Source organism: Haemorhous mexicanus, chromosome 1 (assembly GCF_027477595.1).
Source record: "Haemorhous mexicanus isolate bHaeMex1 chromosome 1, bHaeMex1.pri, whole genome shotgun sequence".
Lineage (NCBI taxonomy): Eukaryota > Metazoa > Chordata > Aves > Passeriformes > Fringillidae > Haemorhous > Haemorhous mexicanus.
The window spans coordinates 14,352,122-14,371,540 of NC_082341.1; the positions used below are offsets into that span (position 1 = coordinate 14,352,122).

The 19,419-nt window shown below is 43.8% G+C and overlaps 1 protein-coding gene across 3 annotated transcripts in view; it reads left to right on the top strand.

The window, feature by feature from the left end:
• The first annotated feature begins 2,968 nt into the window (after positions 1–2,968).
• NRP1 (neuropilin 1) overlaps positions 2,969–19,419 on the top strand; it is a 113,736-nt gene continuing 97,285 nt past the window's right edge. For 2 of the 3 annotated variants that reach the window (XM_059840368.1, XM_059840374.1), the window contains exons 1-3: positions 2,970–3,105; positions 3,288–3,737; positions 6,982–7,156. In XM_059840368.1, the coding sequence (XP_059696351.1) occupies positions 3,671–3,737; positions 6,982–7,156 (242 nt within the window). In that variant the 5' untranslated portion in view covers positions 2,970–3,105; positions 3,288–3,670. Of the gene's footprint in view, positions 3,106–3,287; positions 3,738–6,981; positions 7,157–19,419 lie in introns of all 3 variants that reach the window. The other variant, XM_059840361.1, reaches the window with a different exon arrangement.

Consider the following 19,419-nt stretch of genomic DNA (forward strand, 5'->3'; position numbering starts at 1 on the left):
TGGGCCATGGTAGCCCCAACAGAGGTCATTCCTGTTCAGCTCTCTTTGGAGCCTGTTGCACATCTCTCTCTCTGCAAGAAGAGGAAGCACTGATATTTGAGACATAAGCATGTTGAAATAAACCTTGGTATATGGATTAGTGATTAGTGACTAGGCTCAGGTGATGAAAGCAATTTTCATCATTATCTTAGAATTTATCATGTACCATCTTCCCTAATGTACATGCTCTGTCTGCATTTAAGTGTTTTCTTCCAGAGAAAGGAATTTCTTTAAAATACACTAGCTACTAAAAACTATGTCTCCATCTGCAAAAAGCAACTTATTAATCAGATAGGAAAAAAAATTGATGAAACACAGTGGCTGGCGGGTTGGTTGGTTGGTTGGTTGGTTGGTTGGGAACATCTTTACAGTGTACTGCTGGCAATGATTATTTCCTTTCTGCAGATTCTTAGAAATCACCTGACAGACAATGCTAATCCCAAAGCAAGAGGGCCATCACTGTCATGCAGTAAGTGTATTTTTTGATGTACATGCTTTCTGGGTATCTGTCACTTAGAGAATTAATCTTGGTTTCTGGAACAGGTTTTAAAACAAACATGTGTGTATATATTTCTGCAAACCCTGAGTAAGCAACCATCAGCAGGTAATTTCTGTTTTCAAAAATAGATTTACTTTATTTTAAAAGCTATATTGTTGCTCAAACAGTCAAACTATGATCAGGTCAGAACCCATTTATCTCAAGGACTGTCCAGCAGAATGAGTTTTAATAATCAGAAAGCACTGTTAACTCTCCCCTTCCCCCGTGTTCTGGGAATGCCTCTAAAAGAAAAAAATAAAGGGGGCTTAATGTGCTACCCATAAAATATACATCCCAATCAATCAGAAAAATGCATAAGTATTGCAAATGATGATCCCAGAGACTGCCTAAAGACGGGGAAATGAGACTGAACCCAATAACTCAATCTGACTAGTTCCAGCCTGCCTGTTTCTAGCCCGCCTGCAGACACAGGCATGGGCAGAAGCAGGGTCATGGGCAGGGGCAGAAGAAGAAGGCAACAAAGGAAAGAATTAGGTGTACAGAAAGTATAACAGAATCAAACTGAATTTTAGTGCACAGTATTAGGGAATTGTAATCATGGAACAGAAGGGGAATGTCTGGAAAAAACTCAGAAAGTAGTGGTGAGAAGAGTGTGCAGTATAAAACCAACAGACAGATTTCCTACAGACTTAATCTCCAGACTTCAGCTGACCTTAAACTCAGGGCTTCAAAAGGGCAGCAAGGGAGAGTGAGAGTAGAAATCTCAGACCCAGGGCTAGAGACAAAAGGATGGAGGAGGCTGGATTTGTGTATGGTTTCTGTACACAGATGTAACACATTTGTAGTTAATCTGTGCGGCTGCAGACTGACAACTATGTTTGAAAACTATTTCAAACAAGGCTATATCTTCAGAGTGGACAGGGGTTTACTGCCATGGCTACACTTGGAGGATGACCCTGTCCTCAGAAAAACCCAGCTCTTTTCCCACTGCACCCTTCAGAAAAACTCCTTATGGAGTAGGTATTCTATCAGGCCTCTTTCCTGATGAAGCACTAACAGAGTTCGCCTTGACTGCACAGGAGTAACAAACTGTTTTCAAACTGCCCTGGGACATGACAGTGGCTGACATCCACCACTGGCTGCAGGTAATTTTCCTAGCACAGACCCATCTTTGGGAACCATTTAACTCTGTGTTTCAGCTTTCAGCCTTGGAGTTCTTCCTGTAACCCCTACCCCAGCGACTGGATTGCTCTCACATAGAGGGCATGTAAAGTACTCCACATAAAAGAAGCAGTTGGCTTCAGCAACTCCCCAGGTGCAGGGACAGCCTGTAAGGCAGGGCAATAGGGCAAGGAAGAGACAGGGCCCGTAGGTGGTGAGCACTAGACCGTGCAGCCAAAGCAGCAGGATTCAGAGCCTGATATGTCCCCGCTTTGTTCCATTCCTCTGGTGCCTGTGGTAGTGGTGGGGAGAATACTCAGGAGGAGACACACACTCCCCAGTGGGGATTTCATGCTGCACAGCCTCCTTCGGGAGCAGAGCCGGCCCTGGGGGACCCCAGCAGCTCCTCAGCCGCTCAAGAGGCTTCATGAGAGACAGCCAGACTGAGGGGGCAAAGCTGCAACAGGAGCTGAGAGAGACGGGAATGACAGCAAGAGTGGGAGAGAAGGGAGGTGGGAAAAGGGTCGGAAGGGAGGGGATACAGGGAGGCCTCCCCGCGACATGCAGATATGCAGTGGCCAGATGTGCCTGACACCTGGGGGTACTCTGATGGGGGGTCCTGGCAGCTCACCCCACATCAGCACAGCCTGCTTCCCCTAGGACAAGAAGGGACGGTGGTGTCCCAATCCGGAAAGGGCAGGGTCTTTGAGGGACACGCACTGTCGCACGAAACAAAAAAAAAAAGAGTATTGGAAGGGGGAGAAGGTGGCGGGGGAGAGAAAGGTGGCGGAGGGGGTGGCCCGGGAAGGGACGGGGCAGTGTTCCCGCGGGGTACCCGAGGCGAGGGAGCCGGGAGGTGGGCAGGGATGCGTGTGTGTGTGCGTGTCTGTGCGTGGGGCCGGGGCGACGGGGGCGGCCGGGCAGGGCACGGCAGGACACGGCAGGGCAGGGCCGGGCAGGGCTGGCGGGGCTGGCGGGGCCGTGCAGGAGCCCGCGGGGCGGCGGGCGCAGGTGGTGCCGCCGCCCGCATCGGCTCTACCTGCCGTGGCGGGGGCCGCCGCCTCTCGCCCCACCTCTGCTCCTCGCGTTCCCCCTCGCCAGTCCCCGCCTCGGCTGAGTGCCAGAGCTGGGGCTTGCCGTGTTTGTTTGTTCGTTCTTCCGCGCTGCCGATGTCTTGGGGGGCTGAGGCGGAGGAGGAGGAGGAGGAGGAGAAGGAGGAGGGCGGGGAGGGGGAGGGGACTGGGGCTTGGGAGACGGCGGTTCCTCGGCCTCTCTTATTGCCGCTGAGTTGCGCTCCTCTTCCTCAGGCTGCGAGCAGGAGCCGCCCGGGCGCTTCCCACTTCCCCGGCCGGCCGGCAGTCCCTGCTGCGGCAGCGCGCTCGCTCGCTCGCCTCCCGCCGGGGCAGGTGAGTGCGGGGCACGGCCGGGCACCGCCGGGCACCGCCGCCCCGGGGCTCCCGGGCTCCGGCCCCGCGGAACCGCGGCCGCTGGAGAGCGGGGCAGGCAGGGGGGACGCAGTTTGCCAAACTCCAGCTCCCGGCTGGTCCCCGCTCACGGCCGCTTTCCCTTCCTTATCTCCCCTCCGCAGAGCACCCTCGCCCAGCGGAGCGCTCCCGAGGTGTCGGCAGCCGCCAGTATTTTTTGTCTGTCTTGTTTGTGTGTTTGTTGGGTTTTGTTTTTGTTATTTTTTCCCCTCGTTTTTATTTGGCTTTCTAGTCTCGCTGGGAATGGCAAGGGCAGCGGCGCCTGGAGAAGGAACAAGTGTGGGGAAAGGGAGAGGGAGCCGGAGCTAAATGACAGGATGCGGGCGGCTTGAGGCACAGAGAGAAGCCAGCCTCCTTCTGTCCCCGACACTGCCCCTGCGGACCGTGCTTTCTGCTCCTCACTCCGGCTGGAGGATTTAAGGAAGAGTTGTGCGTGGAAGGCATTTTTATTTTTTTTTTCCTCCTTTCCCTGTTGTCGGAAGGGAAAATGGATTGGGGACTTCTCCTACACTGTGCAGCCCTCACCTTCACCCTCGCCAGGGCTCTGCGGAGCGGTGAGTGTCACGGGGGACGTCGGGTCTCAGCTCGGGCAGCTGCGGGGCCGGGTCCGGGGCTGCGGGCGCGGGGGGCGGGCGGTGGTGCCCGGCGGGACCGGCACCGACATAAACCCGGCTGGGGGGAACTTTCTGCCGGAGGAGGGATGCGGCGCAGTCCTCCTCTGAGGGTCGCCCTCCCCGACATTGCTTTCCGACTTTATTTTCTGCTTTTTTGGGTTATTGTATGAACAGGCTGCTCATTCTCACTAGATCAGGACAGCCAATTATCTTAATAACGTCCCGTCCCATTAGCAATTAAACGTCTCTCCTTCGATATCTGAAAGATAATGAACGCTTTAAAGGGAAGACTCTTTTCCCCGCCCTCCCTTTCTGTATTCCAAAGCGTAAAATTTTAGATCATGCCTCCTACTAGCTGTGTGTGTACCTGCGAATAGTCTTCACACGGAGGACACTCTAGAGTACCCCCTTCCCAAGTCTGCAGTTTATGTGCAACTTACATTGTGCCAAGAGGGGAGCTGAGCTTCTCTGTGCAGGCTCGAGACTTCCTTCCAAGAGGAGAAATCCCATAACAAATGAGTGGTGCGTCTGGTTTACTGTCAGGCAACCCTTGAAAACGCAACTAATTAAAAGCAGCATGCTCCTCCTTCCCCGAACAATGCCAGGGCACTGTGAATATTTCACTGCATGATGCATTTTTAAAGATGGTCTAATTGTGGGACTGCTTGACGTTTAGCTTTTGCACATGAAACAGTTCATGTGAGTCTTCCTTTCCTGAGAAATCCCGAGCAATTATTATTAACTAATTATCAAATATTTACTTTTGCCTGACTGGGTTTTCAATCAAAGTAATTAAAAGAAGAGAGCACCCTCCACTTACACTGGTATATTGTTTTAATAAGGGACCGCAAGTGGAGTGTCAAGCAAGAGTATTAAAATCACATGTTTTATGATGGAAGTTAATCTCTTTCCCAATATGTGTTGAGGAGGCTGCTTAGTTTAATCAGGAGCTTCCTCCTCCAGTGCTGTGGCATAGGAGCAGAGGTGCTAGAGGGGTGCACCAAGCCTGGTGTGGGGATGCTGTGAGAAGTGCACTTTCCTCATCCCCCCAGCCCAGCTAGGGGTGTGGGCAGCTGCCTCCCACATAGACCCATACTGCCACCCTGTACCTCTGAGGAACAGAAGGGGGCCACCCCCATGCTCTTGTTGATCATTTCTTCCCTGGGAAGAGGAGGAGAGGAAGTTACTGGGCAGAAGCCTCCACCACGAGTGGTTAATGTGGTGGTCCTGCTGGAGTCACCAAGGCCATTAACCTCCTCTACAACCTACCAGACCTACTAATGCCACCTTCACCTACATGCAGTATTAGTGTCCACTAAATTAATTCATTAACCTTATTTGGAACTAATGGTCCAAAGTCATTAGAAACTGCTCTTCTTAATCAAGTGTGAGAGAGATTGCACAGAGCCAAGGAGTCTAGCAGACCACATTATCTTGTTACACTGTCACTTTCCCAGAAGTCGCAGATTAAGGAGCGCTGGTGGTAGTGAGTCCACCTCAGCGTCCTCTGAAGTGACTCTGTCAAGTGACTAGAAGCAGCCCTGCTTTATTTCAGGCATTTAACAGATGCCAGACCCTGCCATGATGTTTGCAGGGCTGGAGTGGGCTTAATGAGACAAGATCACTTTCCGAGTATGCTTACACGGGGAGGAAAAGGCAAGATTCCCTGAGAGCCCCAGACAGCGGATTAGCAAGATCACTAGAGACAGCTTTTGAGATTTAAGCACCAATGCCTTTTGTTCTGGTCAGAGGAAAACAGCCTGTTTGCAAAGGCACAGCAGAAATATAATAAGATAGCCTTTCCCAGCAACGTGCTTGGCAGTATCTGGGTTTTGACCATACATCTGACTACCTATCAACCCCTTCACTCCTAATTTATGGCAAATAATTTCTATAAAGAGTGTTGCTTTATGCATTTTTGATGTGCACTTCCTTATTCATTTCCATTTGACCTGTTTTTTCCTACAATAAAATCCTGTATATTTATAAATTCATGCTGAGAGCAAGGATTGCCATTTTGCTTTCACAGGGAATGTATTAGATAGAGCACTGCAGACTGTATATCCCATTATTGAGATGTAGTGATATATGGTCTTGCTTTAGTGGGGACATTCTTCCTGTCCATAGTTTACTGTCATGTTTTATTGCTCCAAATTAAACAACCAACACTTGGAGAAAGTTTTTCCTACCCGAAAGTCCACAGAAAGAAATCCACAGTAGTAAAAAAAGTGAAAACACAAACCTGCACTGGACAGTGAAGTGAGTGACTGTGTAGGTTGGATGTTTTTGTCCCTTTTTTTCCTATAAACCTTTAAATGCAGCCCTGACAATGTTGACCAAAGGAGCAAGATGCAGCATACCACATTTCACCATCACACTTTGTGATTCTTGAAACTTTTGCAACTATTTTGCTATTGGAAATAAATCTTTGTTGTTGTTCAGGGGAGGAAGGAATGAAGGGAAGAGGAAGGGAGGTTGTTCTGCTCCATTACTTTGATGCAGTCTCCAAGCATGAACAAACGTCCTTGAAAGAGTAAATAGCGGATGATTTCTGCTTCACTAGAGCTACTTTGTTCTCTTCTATCCTGGGTTTGAAGAGCACAGATAGTTTCAACCTGCCTAGATTTATGGACTGATAAAACAAAGGGAGGGTGTCCTGCGAATGAGCTTGGATCCACAAATACAATCCCAATGGTCAGTGACACCGACCAGACTTATCCCATAGCTGAGCAGGGGGTCAATTGGCATCTCTTAACATGTCCTACAATCTTTTCTTGAAACTTCATACTTAAGAAGAGTATAGTTTTTGGAGTTAATTGTGTCCCATGTACCCTTCTCAGCCAACATTAATGCTGTTATGAAGGGGCAAGGCCTTGACACTGTAAGGGGTACTGTTGGAGTGGAGGGCTTTTTAAAAGGATACTGTTTAGAATGGGGGTGCCTTCTGCTGTCTGCTGCCTGTCCAACCACCAGATTTAAGGAATGGGAGACGGAGTGGGAGTCCTCTTACTCTGGTAGATAGTAGCCCAGGTGCCCTGAAAAGCAGAAGGATGCTAAGTTAGCCTGAAGAAGGCTGCGGCCCCGCAGCTTTCCCACGGCAGTCTGCCGGGTCCGCTGCTGCGGGCTGCGCCCGGATGCTTGCCGGGGGCACTGAGACCAGCCCATGTGTTCTCTTCCCCCGCAGACAAGTGTGGCGACACGATCAAAATTTTAAGCCCCGGGTACCTGACGTCTCCCGGCTACCCGCAGTCCTACCACCCCAGCCAGAAGTGCGAGTGGCTGATCCAGGCGCCGGAGCCCTACCAGCGCATCATGATCAACTTCAACCCGCACTTCGACCTGGAGGACCGCGACTGCAAGTGAGTGAGCGAGCGAGCGAGGGAGGGAGGGAGGGAGCGCTGCGGAGCGCCACGGCGACACCTGCCGGCCGCCGCGGGCAGCGCCGCGGGCGGGCTCCGGGCCGGCGGCGAGCGGGGAGGGAGCTCTGAGTGTGTGAGTGTGTGTGTGTCTGTGTGTGTGCGTGTGTGTGCGTGTTAAAAATGTCTTCACAGCTTTCTGAGGTTTGTAAAGCTGCGTCTAAGCTGCGCCCGCCCGGTGCTCTGCGAGCGGGAGGCGGTGGTGATGCGCGGAGTGGGGGTGCGGTTGTGGTGAGGCGCCGCTTGCTTTTGTGAGTTTCTTGTTTGAGTTGGAGTTTGAAAAAGGAACTCCGTTTTCTTTGGTACCCCCACGACTACAAACAGCCCATGGAAGAGTCAGGCCATTTATAAATTGGCAAATCTTCTTAACGCGGAGTTTGTCTGGCAATTACCCTCACCCTTCAAGGGGCGGTGGTCTGGAGAACTGATAGTCGTATTTCCTTCTTTCTCCCTTTGCTGCTGATTTATAGCCAGTAGCTTTTCTTTCCCCTCCTCCTGCTCTCCTGTGGTGCCCTGAGAGGAGAAAGGAGGGAGCTGAGCTCCCTTTGTCCCCTGTCCTCGCATTCCCTTTGACCACCCGTTCCAAAAGCGAGAAGGAGAATCGGAACCTCCCAGAAGCTGTTCTCCACTTTTCCCCAAATTTGTAAATCTCACAGCTTGCACAAGGCAACATATGGTCAAATCACTCCCCTCTTCAACATGCCCTCTGAATTCAGCCAGCTTGTTGCATGAAGAAAATATTTTAGTGATTCATTATTTAAATATTTCTGGAGTATCACAGTTATTTAAATATTTCTTGTGTATCATAATTTTTTATCCCCTACTGATAACTGCAAGAGAGTTGCTGTTGATTAATGCTACCAGTCAAGATTTTCTCTGCCTGTCAGAAAGATTAAACTCAATAGCCAGTGGTGTTTGGTATATCACGGTAGTATACAGGATTTGGTGCCATAAAATGATGTTCAGTTTATCAGGAGTGCTTGTGATAGACCATGAGATGAGAGTGTTGGACTTAGGGAAAGAGAGCAACTGTATTCAAGCACTTAATTTTTACTATGCATGTCTTTGTCCTATTATTTAATAAATTGATTACTTAGATCACAATTATTGTTTTCTCTTAAAATGAAGTTTTTAATGATGCATTGTGGTACTTAGTTGGTTTATTATGGTATTTTATAACCACTTATAGATCAGCATTTCAGTGCCATAGTTGAGTGATAATGCAGGAAAACCCTGTGCTCATAAAACGAAACTTTGTGAAAATGAGTTTTTACTGTGGTGTTGGAGCTGCAGCTCATATTCACACCATATGTTCACACGCTGACTTCCCATTCTTTAATTTTTAATGTCTTGTACTCAGGCAATGGTTCACTTCTCTGTGTCTTCTTGATACAGGTTTTGCTTTCATTCTATGAAATCCTGCTGATGCTTTACAATATTTGTCACTCTTTGCCTCTTAGAGAGAAATTAAGAAATTAAATCAAGCATATTTCAGTGTCAAATCCTTTTTCTCCTTTGCTAAAATGCATGTTTTTCCAACTCTGTAAAACCAACATGGTCTTTGGCAGCAGTAAAATGGTGTACAGCATACAATTATTTGAAGAACAAGTAATCTTTGTGGCACAGTGTTGTGCTAAACAGTGCTAGACTGAGCTGAACTGGGTCCAGGGAAAGGACTGACTCCCTCCCTCTGCTGCTTCCTTCTCAGTGCTCATTGTCCCCTCTCCCTGCTGCATTATTTCTGCCCTGAAATGGAGCCCACAGCAGTAATGAGATGGTAGTGGGTGGAAGGAAGTCTCTCAACAGGGCTGTTTGCATTGTGTTTGCAATGTATGATGGTGATGACTTTACCATTATTTTGTCTGTGCTGAAACACTAATTTTCTAGGCAATGCTAAATTACTCAGCTGCTACTTCATTTATATTGAAAATTGCTCTTTTTAACTTGAGAGGGATTGCATTTGTGGGGAATAAAACCCCAACAACAACAACAAAAAGAACAAAAAACCTTAGGACCAGAACAATTATTTCAGCAACAGGAATTTGTCAACAATCTCTGTGGTCTGAAATTTCAGCATCTACGTACAAAATTCACATTCCTTGTACTGAATATTGAATACAACAGGTGATTAATGCAATAAATGTATCACAAGATTTTTTTGTTTTCCAGCTAAGTACATTTTGCTTCTCTAATATGCTTAGCTTATTAGAAACCCAGTTTGCAATCTAGAAATGTGTAATTTAGGTTACAGTAAATCTAGTTTATTGAAAGGTTTAGCACTGGAAATTAATAACCACTTAAATATGAAATGCAGATAGAAAATGGGAGATAAGGGAATTCATGTCTGGGAACAAAAAATGTCCCATACAATTAGAGTAGACTAGAGAAGATTAGCTTGCTGGCCTAGCTCCCAAAATCCTCTTTATAATGCTGTTCATTGCAACTTGGACCTTAGTTAGCATTGAAAACAACTTTAATAACAGAGACCTCCTGAGCCCAGGAAGGGAAACATTTTGACTTTGGAAAGGTTAACTTCTTGTTCCGTAATGCCAACAAGAAAATCAAGAGGCTTTACCTAACTTTAAAAAATATTGCTCTATATAGAGGGCTAGATGTATTGAAATGTAAAACTGGTGAAAGGTTGATTCTCTGGGGAGAATCAAAAGCAGCACATTTAAGCACTAGCTGTTACTGAAGCTGTTCCCAGTTAGTCTCTTTGTATGTTAGGGTTTGGAATTAATTTAAGAATATGCCCTTGATTTACCTACTTATTATGCTATGCTTTAATGAATAAGTATTGCTCAAATGACTGCTAATAAAATTCATATATGTATGTTTTTCTGACAATCAGAACCATTTGAGTTGTTTTAAATTCCCAGTAAACATAGTGAAAATTCCTTTTTCTCTGGAGGCATTCTATAGGACTCAACTTTCACAGTTTTGAAGAATAAAGATAGGTATATAATTTAAAATATGTTCACACAAGCTAGGTTCATCTAATAAAGAATCTTCTAGATAGGACTACTGCACCAGCATTATGGAAATACTGGGTTTTGACAGGAAGTACACAAACATGTCGACCACAGATTGTTATCAAGGACATATATAATGAAAAAAATTCACAGTTTCTTTAAACATTTAGCTCTAATGAGTGTTATGCCTCCTCTTCAGGAAGCCAAGAAACAGAAATTATGGTTGTACTTTAAGAGAAAAGTAGTTTTTGTTTGCCATTTTGCCTTTTCTCAAGCAAGTTCCAAAAATAAGCATGCATTCTTGGAGTCAGGAGCAGAGTTAAAATGAATAGAAGAGACAAAACATATGGCCACATATTAGTTAAAATGCTCCAGTGTTTGTTGCATGTGGTAAATGCTTTTCAGCACTTGGTGCAAGCTGTACAAGTCTCGTGTTGCTGAAGTATCCTACTGTGTAAATGTAGCCATCTTGAATCTAGTAAAACTTTATACCTAGATAATAAACAAGAATGTCACTGATACAGTACTTTGAATTTATGGAACTTTTCCGGTTTCCCAGCAATGCACACTATCAGCATGATAATTTATAATGGTTTGTGACAAATGTTGCTGAGCAAAGAGGTGTGTGGTTACATTCAGATCAGATGTCATTATCTAGGGAGCAATAAAAATTTCACAGACACTAGGTTAAAAACATTAAGAAAATGAATGTGAAGCTTCAGAAGAAAAGGGCTTAAGAAAGGTGGAGGGTTGGGTAGAAAAAGCCCAACAGTGGTTTTCTTACTGACAAATTATTAACTTTGTTGCCAGACTTGACTGTATTGTTTTACAAGGTCTTCATAGATTAGCCACACAGCACTATTATTATAATGGCCATCATTTATAGATGTAGTAAATAAATATAATTCTTGCTTAACACTTGTGGGTTATATACAGCAGTGCTGTCAAATCTCTCAGAATGAAAAAATTGTCCATTTTGGAAACATTCAAGCTATAGGAGAGATGTCATAGATAATTACTCTTCATATTGCATTTACTAGGGATTAGTTACATGAATGAGAGCAGAGCTGTATAGAAATTGCAGTCAGTTATAGAACACAGAGAGAAAAAAAAATCTAGGTTTGTTTATATAGAAGAAAATGCCTCCTCCAGATCCTTGGGTAAGGAAGAAAGCATAGGCATTCATACCTACAGAGTGAAAGTATAGCTCCACATAACTCCCATAGACCTTAATGATGTTAGAAATTCATTCATCCATTTTACTTCTAAATAATGTCAATGGATTTATGCTACGAATCTGTAGGTATACCAAACTCAGGCTGGTAAAATAAACAGGAGCAAGCAAAGTCATGGCTCGGCCTTCCTTTAGTTTCTGCATAGTTTAAGCTTTCATTTGCTTTTGTCTAAATCCCGGTTCCTATTCTTCCATGCAGCAAGGTCTGCTTCCTGCAGGCCTCGTGCCTCGTGTTTGCTCCTTTTGTGCAGGGGTGGTTCAAGCCCTTTGGCTGAGCTGGTGGGAGTAAGAGTGTCCATGTCCTTGCTGCCCAGCTGCAGAACCACCCAAGAGCAATCCTGCTGGGCTGCCACTGAGCCTGTCAGAAGGCTTTTGCTATCAGCTGCACACAACAGCTGCTTCTTGACTGCCCCAGGGGCACCTGGAGCCCGCACAGCCCTGAGCTGCTCCCACAACCTGCCCCAAGGTGTTCTGGGCTCAGTGCAGCCCCAGTGCCCATGGGAGCAGTGGGAACTCTGCCCTCCACTGCCCCAGAGCTGTCTCCCATCATTCATGGTGACTGTGGGGAGGGGCTCAGCACAGGCCCCGCAGGATGGTTAATGACTGTATCGGTTGTTTGGATAGCAAATGTCACTCAGAGCTTCCTAATTCCCTCTGCCTGGCCACCATGGGGCTCGGCAGGCAGAGTGCCTGCAGCTGACAAGGCAGGGTGAGCTGCACAGGAGCTGAGTTGTTCAGGTCTGGGGAAGGCAGGGGTTGTGTTTGCCCACCACTGAGCAGAGAGGTCTGAAGGAGCCAAGGCTCTGAGCTTTCCAACAAAAATATGGCTTGACTGGTTTGGCCCTGTCAGCTAGCATCAGCACTGGCCTTTGAGTGGATTTCAGCAGGACAAGGTATCCAAGAGACATGGGAATGCCCCATCCTCACTGCTGAGGGCAGCTGGAAGGATGCCTACACTCCCCTGCTTGCTCTGGACTGGATTCACTAATCCACACAGCCCACACATCACCCACCATGGGCTGCACTGCCCAGGCAGAGGTGGGCAGTGACCTGGACATCCCTCTGTCAAAGCCAGAGTGGGATGGGCACTGACACACTGCGAAGGCCATACCTGGGCTGAAGAGGCAGCATCTTATTCTTTTTGTCTTCCTCAAAAATCTGTCCCTAAGAGCTGTTTGGGGTTACCAAGAGATAATTGGAAGTACTAAAGGGATGAAGGGGGGCACCCTTCATTTTATTCCTAAAACAAGAAAGAAGTGGATTTGGCCTAATTTGAGATAAGTTGTTGCAGTAGATTGGGGGCCAGGTGGTATTTCATGTTTCTGGGTGTACTTTGAGGGCATTTCTCTGCTATATATGAAGCACATGAAAAGCTTTCTCAAGGAGCACTCAGCTGGACCCAGACAGCCCTTCTGGAGACCACTGCTGTTTGGTACTCTCCATATGGCTGCAGGAAAGGTTCCTGTCAAGGAAAGGAATCAGTTCAGACCCTCTGCAGGATCTAGGAAGCAAAAAACTCTTGTACCCCAAAAATTTTTTTTAAGTTGAAGATTTTGTATTATGAAAGTATATATAATATCTCTTTGCCACAAGATTCCACATGTATTTGCACACACAGATGCAAGTATTTAAAGCTAAAGATGCTGTTATTTTATTGTAGGGACTAAATGAGAATTAAAAGAATTTGGAAATTATATTATTTTCTGATTATACAGTGTAATGAAACAATTCTTTTTTTTTTTTTTTTTTTTACCCAGGCATTTAAGTCTTGTGAAAATTTCTATTGTCAAACTGTTTAATAATTCTTTCTTTTAGAGTAATGGTTTTAGTTTGAGTTTTCTTAGGATAAGGTGTCAGGAAATCCATGACCAAAGTGCCTGGTCATAGTTAGAGAGTCTTGCAGGACTGTGTGCAGGGCTGAGGGGTGGGATGGAGAGCCCATTATTGCACTCTGTGTATGGGTGCATCCCCTGTCACAGCAAAGTCTTGACTTGGGTCTCAGTACAGCATCACATTAAAACTATAAAACCATATATATGGTTTTTCACATATATATCATATATGGATGTATATATGGAACATATGTATATATGATAGAAACATCATATATGGATGTTTCTATTGCTCTGAACACTTAACTGAGGAGAGTTCTGTCTAGATGTGCTACAACCAGATGCCCTTCAGACAGGAAAAATTTGAGGGTCAAATGTGGATTCCCTTAAGCCTAATCCTTCATCCTTTCTGTGAACAGAGATAAACAAATTCAGAACAAAGGTCTAAGTCCTTTCTAAATTGAAACCCAGAGTTGCTGGAATTAGCTCTGTGAAACTCTCAATATGTTTTCAGTCAATCCCACACTGCTCCTCTCTCCACCCTCCTCTCCTTTGCTAATCTAATTGGAACAGAAACCTATGTGTTTCTGTTAGTTTCTTAGTTTCTTAATTATTGTTTATTGAAAGCTATAACATTGGATCATAACTTGATAATTATGATATAGAGATCTTTTTACAGCTAATGCAAAACCAAATTAAATTATTTTCTTTTGCAGTATTTCTAAAGAATGAAATTATGTCTGAAAATTAGATATACATGCACTCACATGTATATGTCTAGGCTTATATATCACACCAAACTGCTTGGATATAGTCATATTTTACGTGTACCTCTTTAGGTCTGTGCATATATGCCTGTATTTATGTATATGTTATAGATTTCTTAGTTTATGTACAAGTTCCTTAAGTAAATCTACTAATTAAAGCCCTAATACCCATCTTAAGGCTGATAATTAGGTATAAAGAGAAAAAGAGACAGGATTAGTGTTCAGATCATGTTCCAAATGCCTCTTAATTGGGTGTTTGTAATCAATCCTGATTGCAAGAGGCAATGGTTTGGCAGAATAAAGAATGAAAAAGGCTTAGCCTTACTATTCTCCTGTTAGTTGACTTGGCCGTAGTATTTTAGGACAGGATCCAGTGTTAAACAAGGTAATTTTGTCAGCCTTGGCAATCCTTATAAAACATCTTAAAAATATTTTCTAATGATATTTTTTTTTCAAGCTAATAACTCTCTCAAGCTAGAGGGTTATTTTTATCCATAATCTTTAAAATTGTTTTCAAGTGAACCACAGGAAAGACTTTGTTCTCCTGGCCTCTATCCACCACTGGCTTCGGAAATCATGTCTGAGTTCACTGTGGGTTTTTCATTGCATTGACCTTGGTACTTTTCTCACCAAGCCACAGTTTTCCATCATAAAACCACACAGCTTGGTATAATGATTATTTCTTTATCCTGAGTAACCAAACAATTTTTTAAACAGGGTGACAGATTTCCCTCTTGCACTGTGGGAAGCAAGCACCTGGCCATTTCCAAATAGACTTTTAATTAACTTCCTGAAGGAGATTTGAGAGAAGTTTAATAAGTCACCTGCCAATTTTTTGGGAGCATAGGTCATTTGCTTTTCTGTAGGAATTCACAAAAATGTGAGAATAACCCCCTTCCCAAGTCTTAAACTTCCATGGAGGAAATTGATTTTCATGGGCAGTATCAAAGGTTTTTAAAAGTGTAACCTCAGAAATCGAATTTCTGATTGTTTCTCATGCATAAGGTACTGTGAAACTCCGTAATCCACAGAGCTGGTTATGAACTGTGTGAACTTTATAACAATTTCTTTAAACGTGATCAGATTGTGCATATTTAGACTCATCTTGAAGGTTAATATCATTACAAGTATTTCATGTAATGCTATAAAATGAAGAATTCAGATGGCTCAAAAGGACCATTGAGAAAATATCTCCATATGTAGAAGAGACACCCATTTAATGTGATGACTTTGTCCAGAAGAAACTATGCACATCCCAGAAGCACAATAACCAGCTGCTGCTCAGGAGAAGCTGGGCAGTTGTCTGCTGCCTTCCACACTGACGTGGAGTTGCAGTGGCCACACATCCCACGCCTCCCCTAAATACAGATGGGCTGAGCCTCATGCTGAGTGAGCCTGGCTTAATCCCTTCCCTACACTCCCAGCACTGGGGTCCTGTTGCACATTTGTGCTCTGGGCTGCTCTGTGCCCCCACGTGAAGACAGAGCCCATCAGAGCTGTGGTGTGGCAGTGGGATTGGAGAACCCCACTGCAGGTGGGTCAGGACTGAGCTCACATCTCAGCCCTGCACTGGGGTCTTCCCATTCTTTGAAAAAAATATACTGGTAGTCCTTTTCCTTTTGTTTTTTTCTTACAACAGTCTGTATTAAATTGAAAGTTGGTAACCTAGAGAAGACTAGAGGTCTGTTCACGCCAAAGTGATTATTCTGCCTTGAGCTTTGAGAAATGCTCCCTCAAAGCCAAAGTTTTGCTCATTCACATAAACAGTCACACTGAAGTCAATTAAAACCACAGACTCACTTGAGCAGGGCTAATGAGTAGGACATACATTTCTGGCACTACACAAATTAATAATCGCTTTATAACAGTGGTTTTCAGATGTTTGCAGAGTAATTTACAGTACAGTAGAAGCCTCATACTTCATAGATCACCATAAATAGGTTATTAGTTCTCCTCCAGCTCTTAGGTCTTAGTAGGGGAACAAGTTCCTAAGTGCATGAGTAACAATCAAAGTTTGTCTTCTTATGCCAATCTGTCATTAAGCCAGACAACTTCTACTGACTTTCTTCTGATGTATTCATCTGCAACAAGGAAAGCAGATCAGCAATTTAGAAAAGGTTTAGTTTGATCACCATGTAGAAATGCAGGCTACACTGCCTATTTCCATAGTGATCACACCAGTTTGCCAGATGCAAAATGAGAGGCTTATATCCCTCATGCTAAAAGCCCTTCTTAGAGGAAATCCTAGGCTGTCGCTTCATTTGAGTAGCTTTAGCTAAATCTAGAAAAATATGCAAAGGTAGCTCTTAAATGAAAACTCTTCTTTTTTTCATGTTTCAAAGTCATCTCTATAATCTCTTTTGGAGACAGAGGCATAAGATATATTAACATGGAAGGCATATGTTCTGATTGCTGAGTGTTTTTTGACATTCCCAGAAAACCCCTGGGACTTTGTGTCACAGTTCTGTAAACTTTATCTATTTGTATATTCGTATATGGGCCTAAATCCAAAACTTCTTTACATGCATTACAGCAGACAGTTTAGGTTCATCTCCTTGTGTTCCAGATGGCAAGCAGTTAAATCAGGTACACATTTTAACCACTCCACATAGTCTAATGCTCTAATGCATTTCAAAAGTTTTCCAAAGCATTCTTATAGCACATAGACTATAAAATGTACATGTATAAAATAGATGCAGGGCTACATTGAGCTGTGAAGCAAGTGAAGACAGCTCCACTGATGGCAGTAGAGCTGCACCTGCTGATAGCTCAAACACAAAATACCATAAGTATATTGTATTATGTTCCTTACTGGTTTCCATTTTCATTTATTCTCCACAGCTATACTAGATGATGGCCTTCCAACAGTGTAATAGTCATCTTTATCTCATTTCTCTGACATAATTTTCAAGCTCCTTATTACTGTTGAACAGTGTAGCTAATAGTGCCCAAATTGCTTCTCATTCTTCTCATTATAGTAAGTCATTATTCAAGAAACCGTCCTTTCCTACACAAATAGCTCTCTCCCAAACTAAACTTAAAACTTACCTCCAAGCACCAGTCTCACATTTGCCAATTAGACTCCTTCTACTGGCTATTGCATTTATACTTTGCACATTTTTGCACTTTTTTTACTAACTGTACCTGTGTACTCCTTGGAATTTTAATCTTTGTCTTCTAAGCCTAAACTTCATGCACTGGTTTTTGGACCAATTTAATGATTTCAATTAAGGTTTTGTTTGTGTATAGTTAAAACAATTCAGCATGCACTGGGGGATACATATATTCTAGTATAAAGGTGTCCAATGTCAGTATTTTTGCAGAATAAACCTTGCTAATGTCAGCAGTTTGCAGCAAAGACTGTGCTGCTTTATCTAGAAAGGTTTCTAAACTGGTGAAGTTATAGTGCCTGTAAAAACAATGTAGAAACCTACTTCTGTGTGACATAACTAGTCACCAAGGCTAGTAGAGGATCTGGGATTCTGTATTAGCTACATTTGTCAGCAAAAGTTAATTGGATTGCCTTGCTGGCTACAAGTTGCAAATTGCAATATAGACATAGATGTGCACATTGAGGGCCTTCCTGACAAATCCATTTTCTCCCAGCTTTTAGTCTTCAAACAAAAGCTTAGCCAGAGTGTCTAAGCTAAGCAGCTCCTCTGCCTGCTGTAACTTATGCTTTCCAGGAAGGGTTTTTTTGAACTTGTGTTACTAGGCAGCTACATAAATTACTGTGGTGTGACCTTCAAGCACCTGACTTACTCTGTGGAAATTATCCATATGCACACTCTCACCCTGTGATCTTCTATATGACATGCAAGTTTCTTAGTTGTTCCTCCCCCATACCTGAAATTACAAAGTAAAAACTTGCTCATAGGTGTAACCACAGCTCATCTGATGCTCTGAAATCAAACTCTGAGTACTCTGAAAGTAAATATCTGATCATCAGGTGATTTTTGCATGTCCCCATATGCTCAGCATAGAAAAGAATATAAATCCTTCCTTTCAACATCCCAGCTTCAGCTCTTTCTCATCTGAGAGACACCAGATAATTTTGATTTAAATATGTAAAGAAAGAAAACTATTTTTCATGGACTATATTCTTAATTTGTTTAAAGATCATTCTACTGAACTTAGTAGAACCCCAGTGGTTTATATCAGCTGAGTGAGGAGCTGACTCTACACTTCCACAGCTCCCTAGAAATTCTCAGAAGAAAGGTCAGTATTGTAGCTGAACAAATGTTAACTTGAAGTGAAGGCAGTTAAACTTTTGCCATTCATCAGGTTTGCACTTTAATACTTTGACCAAATGGGTAGGAGCTTCTTAAAAGTAGATGAAATAAAGACAAAAGTAATTCTGTATGTGTACAAAACTCTTTTTCCACTAACATCTTTAAAGAAATGTACAGGATTGGATGCTGGGGTACTGCGACTCTGTATAGTGATAATTCTCTCCTACTACTTCTTCTTGGGACAGTCAATCATCCTCTTTGTGCCTCTGCTTCCTTAGAGAGTGCAATATTTCTCTGGTTTTTAAATATCTGAGGATGTGCTTATTAGTGTTTGCAAAACCCTTAGAGACTGCTGGTAGAAATGTAAAGCAGTTCAATAGTAATTTTCCATTGTTTTGTGTTGTTCATCTTCTAGCTGTTGATTTTTTTAAACAATATACTGCTATGTAAAAATGCATGTGGCAATCTTCTAACGTTCAGAAAGAAGTGTTATCCAAACAAAAATAAAGAATAGGGCTCATGCTCACAAGAGACACATTATCTGTGATGAGGGGAATCTCTAAGAGACATGGCACTAAGTCAAAGCTGTGCAGCAAACAGCATCCAAATGCAAGCAATTTCAGAAGTGTGCATATTGCCAGTACAAAACCAGGCCATTCTGCAAATGCAGAGTCCCCCAAGGAGCAGTGAACCTCGCAGCAGCAGCACTAATGGCTGTCTTCTCATGTGCAGCAGGGGAAAGCAGCACTTTAGAGCCGCCTTGGGCAGCTGTTAAGTTATTCATTCTTAACTTACTTCTATAAAGCTGTTATTGGGTGGAAGCAGATGACACAGAAGATTTTGGACCTGTTCTGTCTGCTGTGGGGGGAGCATTCCCCATTCTTGTACACAGGGTGAAATTCTGACTTCCTCCAAGTCAATGACAAAATTTCTCCCCAGTCTTGGTTGGACTGAGAAAAAATTATTTTAGGCCTCAAAAAACCCTTTTTTGAAGAACACTTTAGTGGTACCAGTGTCTCTTGTACGATTTTTCTCAGTTTGGACATTATTTTTCTTTCAATGCACACTATTCAAAGGCATTTGTACTGCTAGAACAATAATGAAATAAAATCAAAAAACAACCAACCACAAACAAAGCCAAAAAACACCCCACAACCATTTTCTGTTGT